Source organism: Brachyhypopomus gauderio, unplaced genomic scaffold, assembly GCF_052324685.1.
Source record: "Brachyhypopomus gauderio isolate BG-103 unplaced genomic scaffold, BGAUD_0.2 sc45, whole genome shotgun sequence".
NCBI classification, from domain to species: domain Eukaryota; kingdom Metazoa; phylum Chordata; class Actinopteri; order Gymnotiformes; family Hypopomidae; genus Brachyhypopomus; species Brachyhypopomus gauderio.
Genome location: NW_027506871.1, coordinates 381,276 through 393,388, shown reverse-complemented (window position 1 = coordinate 393,388; position 12,113 = coordinate 381,276). Strand labels below are relative to the sequence as shown.

At 41.5% G+C, this 12,113-nt stretch overlaps 1 protein-coding gene across 2 annotated transcripts in view; it reads left to right on the top strand.

Moving 5' to 3' along the window:
- The window catches only part of LOC143486771 (butyrophilin subfamily 3 member A2-like), a 61,743-nt gene extending 51,548 nt beyond the window's left edge, over window positions 1-10,195 (top strand). For both annotated transcript variants that reach the window (XM_076986204.1, XM_076986206.1), the window contains exon 7: window positions 9,144-10,195. In XM_076986204.1, the coding sequence (XP_076842319.1) occupies window positions 9,144-9,169 (26 nt within the window). In that variant the 3' untranslated portion in view covers window positions 9,170-10,195. The remainder of the gene's footprint in view (window positions 1-9,143) is intronic.
- Window positions 10,196-12,113: the final 1,918 nt, after the last annotated feature.

Sequence of the window (12,113 nt, the reverse complement as noted above, 5' to 3'; positions counted from 1 at the left end):
AGCATCACAGTGTTTGTGTGCAAATCTAAATAAATTTTAAAAACATTGTCTTTGAGATATACTTTAGAATTTCATTAATGCAGGATCCATTCCACATATCACCACAGTGTCTTCCCCCATGATACGCTGCACCACCTCACAAACTGCGCTAAGAGGCTTGCCCGGTGGTCCTCCGCCTGAATGTGATTCAGTTAGAATGTATGCAGTATCCAAAATAAATCAGAGAAAACATATGAATAACAAAAGAAAGAAGGAAACAAATCTTTTATAAAGATTATTTATTAACTACGTAAATACGCTGTGTTATTTTACAAAAATCATGACTGCAACATTATTAAGTTAAATGTGAAGGTATTTCAACATTTTCTGAATTTTATCTTGACATTTCTCAGGAAATATTCTTGAACATGAAATCCGATCCAGTGATTGGTTCTTGCAGGGAGTTTTGAAACGACGTCATCCAGGATCAGCTTTGCGGTACAGCCAGGTGTCGTAAATCAGCTCTGAGACTGACACTTACGAATTGCTCCTACACTTCGCTTAAAGTGAGACTGAGAGGCTTGATAACTAACTTTTAGTCTCAGCTTTTAACTAAGAATTATTTTAGACATAAGTCAATTCTTAGCAGCATTCTTAGGAGTAATTCTAAGAAGTTTGATAAATACGGGCCCAGAGGTCTGTTACACCTGTGACTTGACAATGTGTGATAAAAAGTACAGTAGTGGTGCTCAAAAAAGGAAAGTCAACTAAAGGAGTGACAACAACAGGAACTGCTTATAAAAATCCCCAAATTGACCGGGTATTTTACAACAGGATCGTCATCCACATCCGAATCTGACCCGACGGTAGCTTATGTTGCTGATGTGTTAGCTGAAGCTAGCCCAGTCACAAGCCTTATTGTAGACTGCACTGTGTGTGATTATATAGAGCCAGGTCCTGCTGTTGAATCAAACCAAGAAAATGATATATGGACTGAACCGCCACATGAAACTCCACCACCACCAGCAGCAACTTCAACCTCAAATTTAGCAACGCTAGAGACGCTAACAGAAACGTCAGAAGAGCCGTGGGTAGCAGTCACGTCGCATCCTTCCTACAGCTCGGACCCAGCACACTGGACTAAAATTGATGAACAGATGAGGGCGAATTGGGCTTAAATGGGCCCGCAGTCTTGCCAGAACAAAGATGCAAATGTTGCACAGCAGTAGCGAACCATGACCATTAAGAGGGAAGAAATGATTGGTCAATTTTTCTTTCATTTGAAACTGGTATTGCGCTGAATTATAACTGCCAGGCCCTCTGTAAACGAACAGCGGGCATCACAGTCCTGATAGAGGGAGACACAGGATCACAGGCTTCCACTTAACCCCTCACCTTCCAACACAGATTGAATAGACACGGGTGAATAATTTATTTGCTTATATTTTTGTAATTGTTTAGATGTCGATTGTCAAACTGTAAGTAGATAAAATAAAATTGGATAATTATATTATATATATATTTATGTTTTAAGAATATTTTTAGGCCCTCTGAGAGGGCGTAGAGGGCCCTGACGGTTCCCCACTGTTGCACAGTCACCAGAAAACACAAACACCAGAAAAGGTACTTCTCTAAAGCTCTATTTAAAAGAAAACTCGCAAATGGCGAGTATGTATCGAGAGAGTGGCTACTGTATTCTCCATCTAAAGGGACGGTGTTTTGTTTCGCTTGTAAGTTGTTTGAGGGAAGCATGTCTGCGTTTACAGCAGGCTACAGTGACTTGGAAAAACACATCCATACACTTGGCTGAGCAAGAAATTTCCAAGAGCCGTAGAGAGGCAACGGTTGCATGTGTCATGCGTTCCGCTGATAGCGGTTCAATTGATTCAGAAATAAAAAGACCGTTTGACAGCGAATGTGAATACTGGACCTATGTTTTGAAAAGAGTAGTTGCTGTGGTAAAGTTTTTAGCCGAATGAGGGTTGCCTTTTCGGGGACACAGTGAGACATTTGGACGCCCTGACAATGGGAATTTCATGGGTGTGCTTGAAGTTCGATCAGCCAGATCGATCCCTTTTTGAAGGCACACATAGAAAAGTATGGCAATGCTGGCAGGGGAACTCCTTCATACCTCTCATCCACGACATGTACAGAATTCATTCAACTAATAGGTCAGCGAGTGCTCACTGAAATGATCAGTCAGATAAAAATGGCAAAGTATTTTGCAATCAGCGTTGATTCCACCCCTAATATAACACATACTGAACAGTTAACATTGATTATGCGATATGTGTCACCTGATGGTTGTATTGATGGAAGTTTTCTCAAGTTTTTGCAAATTCAGAGTCATACAGGGGAGTCACTGTGCCAGTCTGTACTTTCTGCACTAGAAAGTATGGGCATCGGCATCAATAATTGCAGAGGGCAGTGCTATGATAATGCAGCAAATATGTCAGGCATTTATAATGGCTTGCAAGCACACATTAAAGAAATGAATCATTTAATTGAGTGGATACCATGTGCGGCACATACCTTCAATTTGGTGGGCATCAACAGTGTAAACTGCTGCTTTGAGACAGAGGAATTTTTTCATTTCTTTCAGACACTTTATAATTTTTCGTCAAAGTCCACTTCCCGTTTGCAGACTATTACGGCAGGGTTACAGCCAAATGATACCCAGAGAATTGAGACATTGAAAACTATGTTAGATACTAGATGGTGCTCACATGCACAGGCAACCAAGGCACTAATGCTAAATTATGCCAGCATTCAGGAATTGCTGATGAAGATTGCTGAATTTCCTAACCAGTGTCTGTCAGCCCGTGATGAAGCCAGAGCACTCAAACAAAAGATGGAAAAGCTAGAAAATGCTTTTTTGTGTAGCATGTGGAACAACATACTGCAACGATTTCAGAAAACAAATACTGCACTGTATGCAGTTGATCTGGACTTATGCAATGCTGCTGATTTGGTTGAGTCTTTAAGAGGTTATGTTGCAGGTCTCTGAGATGACTGACATTTTTGAAGCAGAGGCTAAACACATGTCAACAGCAGTGTCTCATCAGTACTGTGTGGACACAAAGAAAACGGAAAAGAAAAAAAAACAAGCAGATGAGGACCAAAGACCTGAATGTGAACAAATGGGAGTTGAGAAGTTTAGGACTATAGTTTTCATTCCTGTCATAGACTTGTTGCATAAATGGATCGGAGGTATCACGCATACAGTGATATTCAGCTAACATTTGTGTTTTTGAACAAAATTCGCACCATATCGACAGATGATTTGCGAATCTCTGCAGCTAATCTCCAAAAGAAATATGCAGATGACTTAGAGGAGGAATTTCCAGATGAAATTGTCCAGATCAAAGAATTTGTTCAAAAGAACGCACATACATCAGCAAGAGCACTTCTACAACTCATAAGGAAAAGGAATCTGCAATCCATTTTTCCAAATGTTGACATTGCTCTTAGAATATTCATGACGTTACCTGTGACGAATGCAAGTGGTGAACGCTCACGTTCAAAACTGGCACTGGTGAAAAACAAACTGAGGTCAACAATGGATAAGAGCAGGCTAAATCACCTGGCCATAATGTCAATAGAAAGTGACATTCTTCGTGAGTTGGATTTCACCAGCTTAATAAGTAAATTTTCTTTCCTTAGGAAAGTTAGGAAGTTTGTTTCCTCTCATAGGCTTTTATTGTATTTCTGTCATAACTGGTTGCTGTTTCTAAGTATGTTTATCATGATACCGGTTAAATAAGTGCGCTTTAGATGGAGCCTTGTGGTTTGTGTGTGTTTTATCAGCGTACAGATCTGCTGTATTACTGCAGTTCGTTACATTGCTGGCTTTATTGCATGCATGTACATGTAAGGATGTGACAATCATCAGTAAAGTTTTCCATCTAAACTGTTAGTAGGATATTTTTTACTGATTCTTTTTTGTCTGAAGGCGCATTAATAGGATATTTACATTTTTAGTGTGTGTGTGTATGTGTGTGTGTGAGTGTGTGTAAAAGTCTTTTGGGATGGGGGCCCATTCAAAGTGTAGCCTAGGGGCCCATATCACCTTAATCTGCCACTGGCTATGCTGATCAAACACATCAAGTCTTCAAAGTCTCCTTACTAAATGTCCAATCACTCACAAACAAGTCTTTTACACTGGATCATGTATATTCCAACATCAAGCATGCATACAGAGCCATACCCCTCCCTCACCTGGGTCAGTCAGACCACCTTTCTTTGTTCCTGATCCCTGCATACACCCCTGTAGGTACCATGCCTCCACAGACAAAGGAAGGGGGGTGCTCCCCCTAGGCGCATGGCCCACGTCAGGACGGATGTGGAACTACGTCATCAGACGAATCCCCTTTAAAAGGGGGGATCCCCCTTTGTTCGTTCTCTCTACCTGGCTGCATCAAAGTAGCTACCTAGAGACGAAGAGCGCGCACACCTTCGGGAACAAAGCGGTATTGGTTCTGCACTCGAACCCTGTGCAGCACGCGACGCAAGAAGTAACTAGTTCGTTACTTTTATTTCTTTTGCGGAGTTCGCTAAAACCAATCGCTTCAGCTAGCCGACGATTAAGAACTGTTTGAACATTCGCGCGACGGCCGGACCTCCGCGAGTTCATCTTAACGTCGACAGCGACCACTTCCCCGGGACACCACGCAACGGACCATCAAGGGACCGCCGATTGAACGGCCACCACAGCTTCCCCTGGACGGAGCAACGCGATCCAGCGGAACCTTCTTCACGAAAGCGCACGAAGGAGTCCTCCTCAAGAGGCTACCTGGCCTACTGCGCGGGCCGCGGACTGAACAACTCAAAGTAAGACTGTGCATCTGGGCAGACTTAGAACAATATCTTGTTTTACTGTTTTCTGTGTGCTTAGATCGATGCTTTGTGAACGCTTGTTTGCAGTGGTGTTTATAATCACGTTTATGTTAAACCGTACTCTGTTTAAGGCTTAAAGAGATATTCTATTCAAAGCTTAAATAGGTATTCTGTTTAAACTTGTTCGATTATTTACACTGATTCTTTCGTATAACTGTTAAACGTGTGTCCCACTATACGCTCGTTGGGGCTGTATAGTGACCGACGATACCGTGTCTTAGTTGGAGGAAATTTGCGTTGTGTTTGTGGCTGTAGTGAGAACTCTGTTTAAGTTTCGCGCCATCGAGTTTCACTTTGTCTCAAAGATCTCCTCCCCCATACGCACGTACACACGCACGCGCATCCGCCCGCACTCGAATACACGCACGCGCATCCGCGCGCACTCGAATACACATCCACACACACACACACACACACACTAGCCTACCCTCCTGTCCCCTTTGTTTGCTATGCTTTTATTACTATGCTTTGTGATCAATAAATGTTTTTATGTTTAAATACTGTCGTTTGAGTCGTTGTTTCTCTGTTACAACCTGAAGCCAGAACTATTATTTGAACTGTAACCTTCAGATTTATAGTTTGTTAATCAAACAATTTGGGCTACGGGAGTTGACCACAATTAGTGGCGACCTTAGTTAAATGAGTTTATATAAAATTTGGGTAAATTTAACACGGTCTGAACTCCCACCATTTCGTAGGTAATTTTATGAGACTGATTACTAAATAAATTTGGCCAGCACCTACACCCCCCTCATCCGACAAACAAATCCCAAAAGGATCACCATTACCACCTGGCCTGATGTATATCCAAACCAAAAACCATGGATGACTAACCAGGTCCGAGCGCTCCTCCAGGCCCGTGACTCCTTCAGATCGGGTGACAGAGCATTATATAGTGCCACTCGTGCTGACCTGAGGAAGGGCATCAGAACCGCCAAAGCAGAGCACAGGAAGAAAATTGAGGAGCAGTTCAACAACAACCCTCGTGAAGCTTGCCAGAACATCCAGTCCATCACCAATCACAGAGGCTGTGCTACGACACCCGGTGACCCAGACGCGGCACTAGCAGAGAAACTGAACTGTTTTTATGCCCGCTTCAAATCCCAGGCACAGTTTCCGAATACAATAATTTCCTCCCCCCAACCACAGTCCACTCCAGTCACTGGTCCCCCCCCCACTCACTCTTGCAGCTGAGGATGTTAGACGGGTGCTTCACGCTGTGAATCCCAAGAAGGCTGCAGGCCTGGATGGTGTACCAGGTAAGGTGCTTAAGGCATGTGCTGACCAGTTAGCACAGGTCTTCACCAACATCTTCAACCTGTCACTGGAACAAGCCGTCATCATCAGCCTCAATGACTTCCGCTCGGTAGCACTCACCCCAGTAATCACAAAGTGCTTTGAGAAACTGGTTCTGAAACATATCAGAACCTGTCTCCCTCCCTACTATGGACTCACATCAGTTTACATACCGGACCAACAGATCCATAGAAGATGCAATATCCATCGCCCTCCATTCAGCAGTGAGTCACCTGGAGAAACGGGGGAGCTACGTTAGGACGCTCTTCAGTGACCACAGCTCTGCCTTTAATACCATAATACCAGTACCATACAACCAGTACAATACTTCAATACCATAATACCAGTACCATACAACCAGTACAATACTTCAATACCATAATACCAGACATCCTGATCCCCAAATTAGCCAATCTGGGGCTTCCACCATTGACCTGCTCCTGGATAAAGGACTTTCTGATCAACCGTCCCCAGCAGGTGAAACTGGGTCCTCATCTCTCCAGGGCTGTGTGCTCAGCTCACTCTTCTATTCACTCTGCACATCCGACTGCAGCCCTGCTCACCCAGAGAACATCATTGTTAAATTTGCAGATGACACAACAGTGGTGGGACTGATATCGGGGGGGACGAGACAGCCTACAGAGACGGAGTCATGAAACTTGGTGAGTGGAGTGCAACTAACAACTTGGCACTGAATATCACCAAGACTAAAGAACTCATCCTGGATTTCCGGCAGAACAGGGCCACCCCAGGCCCCCTGCAGATCAATGGTGAATGTGTGGAGCGAGTGGAGTCCGTCAAATTCCTAGGAGTACACATCTCTGCAAACCTCTCCTGGACAGCCAACACCTCTGCACTGGTCAAGAAGGCCCAGCAGCGGCTACACTTCCTGAGGGTGCTCCGGAAGGAGCAACTAAGCACACGCCTGCTGGTGACCTTCTACCGCTCCACCATAGAGAGCCTACTGACCTATGCTGTGTCAGTATGGCACTCTAGCTGCACAGAGGCTGAAAGGAAAAGAATGCAGATGGTGACCAACACCGTGGAAAAAATAATTGGCTGCTTTCTGCCCCAAAAAGCTCTGTATACAACTCTCGCTCTCTCAACAGGGCCAGGAATATTGTAACGGACAATACCCACCCCGGCAACCACCTTTTCAACCTACTGCCTTCTGGCAGATGTTACAGGTCCTTACTGGCCAAAATGAACAGACTCAGGGATAGTTTCTTTCCAAAAGGCATCACAATATTAAATGGGAATCTGCGCAAACTGTTGTCTGTGGGATGTGTGCCTTATCTGTTGTCTGAGTGCTTGTATGTTTGAAAACCCTTTTGCACAACAGCACTTGTATGTTTGGAAACCCTTTTGCACAATAGTGCCTTTTCTTCTTTGCACACTAATTTTATTTTAGGTTTTTGTCAATTATATGTTTACATATTGCACCGTGTTCTCGTCATTATATGTTTTACATACTGCACTGTGTGCACTTTTAAGGAGCAGCTTTCCAATCTCGTTATACTATGTATACTGTGTATGCTGTGTATAATGACAATAAAGGCTTTCTATTCTATTCTATTTATAATAGCTAAATTAATGAAGATTACTGTCTGGACTTTCTTTTTCTAACAGAGACTTGGCTTGATAGCAATGGAGCAATAGTGCTAAATGAAGCTTCGCCTCCCGACTTTAACTATTTTAATGTCTCTAGAGTCAATAAGAGAGGTGGTGGTGTTGCATGTTTTTACCATAAGGCATTCCGCTGTAAGCAGATCTCATTAGGGGAACATCCTACGTTTGAATATCTGGCAGTACAACTCAACAGTACTTATTCAGTTCTTTTGATTGTTATCTATCATCCTCCCAGACTACATGCAGATTTTCTTGAAGATTTTGCAGAAATGCTTTCAAGGATTTTAATTGATTTTGATTGTTTTAATTGCTGGGGATTTTAATATTCACATGGATATATCCACAAATCCAATCACTTCAGAATTCATGAGGATGCTTAATTCTTTTAATCTCGTACAGCATGTATCAAGCCCAACGGCCACATTTTATATTTGATCATTTCTAAACGCATAGAGGTTAATAATACTGAAATTACTGATGTTGCAATCTCTGATCATTTTGGTGTACTTTTCAATATGTCATTATCTACTATAACACTCAGTAAAAAGCGCACAATAACCAAGCGTTATCTCAGTGCTGGCAGTGCCGTGGCCTTCACAGACATGATACAGTCACTCCCTCCTCTTTCTTTCACACACAGAGTTAGGAACTGTATTGATGCTGTGGCACCAAAGGTAACTAAAATTATCTCTGGTAGAATTAAGATGCCCTGGAGAAACACTCCATCAAATGTAAAATTTAGGCAAGACTGTAGGCAGGCTGAGAGACGTTGGCGAAGGTCAAAATTACAAGTACATTTTGATATTTATAAAACAACATTGCACAATTACAACAGTGAACTGAAATCAGCAAGGAAAAACCATTTCTCTACCTTAATCAATTCTTCCAATAATAACCCAGCTGTCTTGTTCAGAAGTATAGATCAGCTAGTAAACTCCACCTCCTGTGTCTTCCCTGAGACTGTTTCAGTTGAAAAATGTGAGGAGTTTGCTATATTTTTAGGGACAAGATTACTAATATAAGGCAGAACATGACAACAAGCACTAATAGACTACCAACCCTTATTATCAGTTACTCAGCCTAACTTTATTTCCAAGAAGTTGACATGGTAACACTACTTGATGTGATTTCATCACTAAAATCCTCTACATGTGAACTGGACCCTTTACCAACATGCTTTTTCAAGCAGGTTCTGAGCTCATTAGTTAATTTCTAACGATTGTTAATATTCTTAAAACTGCAATGGTTAAACCACTATTAAAGAACAGAAATCTTAATTATCGACCTATATGTAACCTTTTTGTAACGTTGTAACATTTGGTTTGTATGCCTATGTCTTACAGACTGTCCACTAGAGGACAAGGTATGAAGACATGCTTCCCTGTGATGATGTGGCGACGGGATTGGCTACCTCCGAAATTGGATGCCCTTTTGAAAGAGTTCCTGCTCCTGTTATGGTGGCCCGTGGTGTCGTTTTCCAGTCCACCACGTGGTCCTCTTTTCCAACTTGCTGCCCAGTAGGGTTTTGAGTTAGTATCTGTGTTAGTAGGTTTTTGGTTGTGAGGGTAATTATGCCGTAGTGCTAATGTCATTTAAGATTACAAAAGAACATGATTTAGTACATGTCACCTTTCGGCGAAATTCGCCATTTTGAAGGATCGTGTAGATCCGAGGAGTTTTTTTTTTGGGGGGGTCGGGCCCGATAATCATATAGACTTAATAAGCAAACAGGGCACTTCCGAAATCGGCAATTTCAATGACACAGTGGCCAGCAATTTCCGCCCAGATCCATCATAGAGGCCAAATTGCGTTTCAATCATACGAACGTTCTTCATTCATGTTGTGAAGCAGGACCTACTGCTATCTACACCGGGACAAGGCAGAAGAGCATACATTTACCACTACATTTACCACTGCATTTTCCAGATTATACATTTACCACTACATTTACCAGATCGCACATTTACCACTACATTTACCAGATCGTACATTTACCACTACATTTACCAGATCGTACATTTACCAGTGGATTTAATTGGGTTATTAATGGTTTCAATCGTTTTCATATTTTGCGGTAAAACAAAGTTACTGCCGTTCGCTACAGCGTTGTACACTGTCAGAGCCACACGCTCTTGTGAAAAATAGGTAGATAGATAGGTCTATTAAGTTCGCGTCAACCCCGTGTAGTTAACGGTGACATAAAATAAGAAACAAGATTTTTTCTATTGTCTCTGTAGTTGTAACTGGTGAATCCAGGGACGTGTGAGGATAACATTCGCGCCAGGGCTGAAAAGATTGAACATGACGTTGTAAACTCTTGTCATTTCATAGCCTACACTGTGCTTTAGCCCATGTTAGAAGTCTTTTGTGACAAAATAAAAACACGTGAACCCTGGTATTTCTTACACTAATTTACATCGCCGCGGATGTTATATTAACTGACTATATTATATTTGTTATATTTGACTGAGCCATCTGGAATGGCGAAAGCGGGCTTCTCGCATTTACGGATCTGGCTCCATCCATTGACAAGACAGGTCTTCTTACTCGCACCTCTTGAAGTTATAATCTTTTTTTTTATCTGACATGTATTATGTTTAGTATCTTTATGTTCAATGGTTCAGTTATTATTGTTCACTTCTTAATAAAATATGGACAGCACAAGATGCATGTGATGTGTGAGTGAACAAAGAAGCTGGTTGTTTATAGGGTGGCCACTTTTCAGTATTGCTTTAATTTTGGTATTTTTACTATTATGGATTTGATTATATTCGGCATATATATATATATATATATATATATATATATATTATGGCAAGCCGTTCAGGAAATAATTATATATACAGAATGACTGCTAGGTCTGAATATATGGAATGAAACCTGAGAATATGGAATGAAGTCTGAATATATGGAATGAAACCTGAGAATATTGAATGAAAGTCTGAATATATGGAAATATGGAATGAAGTCTGAATATATGGAATGAAAGTCTGAATATATGGAATGAAGTCTGAGAATATGGAATGAAAGTCTGAATATATGGAATGAAAACGAATATATGGAATGAAAGTCAAATCAAATCAAATCAAATCAAAGTTTATTTGTATAGCGCTTTTCACAACACATGTTGTCACAAAGCGCTTTACAGGATTTAAAAGGTTAACAATACTATGGGTCCAGAACCCTAATGAGCAAGCCAAAGGCGACAGTGGCGAGGAAAAACTCCCTATGATGGTGGGGAATAGGAAGAAACCTCGGGAGAACCAAGACTCAAAAGGGAACCCATCCTCCATTGGGCGGCCCGTTAACACACAAATTACACAAAATACAGACAAATACACAAGCCACACACAAATCACACAATCAGACTAAGTAAAGGTAAAAATGAAAGTTCTGGGTTTTGATATTGTCATTGTAAATGTCTGTTGATGAACGCCAGGCTTTCATTCCATGTCGGAGCAGCGATGCTGGTATTGTAGGCTCCGACTGCAGTGTTACTCTCCAGGTGAACCTTGGAGAAAAGATACGAGATGTAGTAAATATGTAACAAATTAATCAAAGGCCAAACTAAACAGATGAGTCTTTAATCGAGTTTTAAACATTGAGACTGTGTCTGAGTCCCGAATAGAGGCAGGAAGATTATTCCACAATTGTGGAGCTTTAAAAGAAAAGGCTCTTCCACCTGCTGTGATCTTTTTGATCCTAGGAACAGTTAATAACCCTGCGTCCTGTGAGCGAAGTGAACGCGCTGGGTTATATTGTTCAATAAGTTCACTAAGATAGTCTGGAGCTAAGCCATGCAGCGTTTTATATGTTAATAAAAGTATTTTATAGTCAATACGGAATCTAATTGGCAGCCAGTGTAATGACGATAGTACGGGACTAATGTGATCAAACTTTTTAGTTTTTGTTAAAACTTGTGCTGCTGCGTTCTGAACCAGCTGGAGTTTGTTTATCGATTTACCAGAACATCCAGCTAAGAGACTGTTGCAATAGTCTAAACGAGAGGATATGAATGCATGGATTAGTTTTTCTGCATCACTAGTATTTAATATGTTTCTAATTTTGGCAATGTTGCGCAAGTGAAAGAACGCTACCCTAGTTATATTATTAATATGTGTATTGAACGAGAGATCTGGGTCTATTGTGATGCCCAAGTTCTTTACCTCTGCGCTGGGGGTTATAGTAAAAGAATGTAGATTCAATGCTACATTATGTATCTTGTCTCTCGCAGCCCTAGACCCAACTATTATTAATTCTGTTTTATCGGGATTTAGTGCTAGAAAGTTACACGCCATCCAATGTTTAATCTC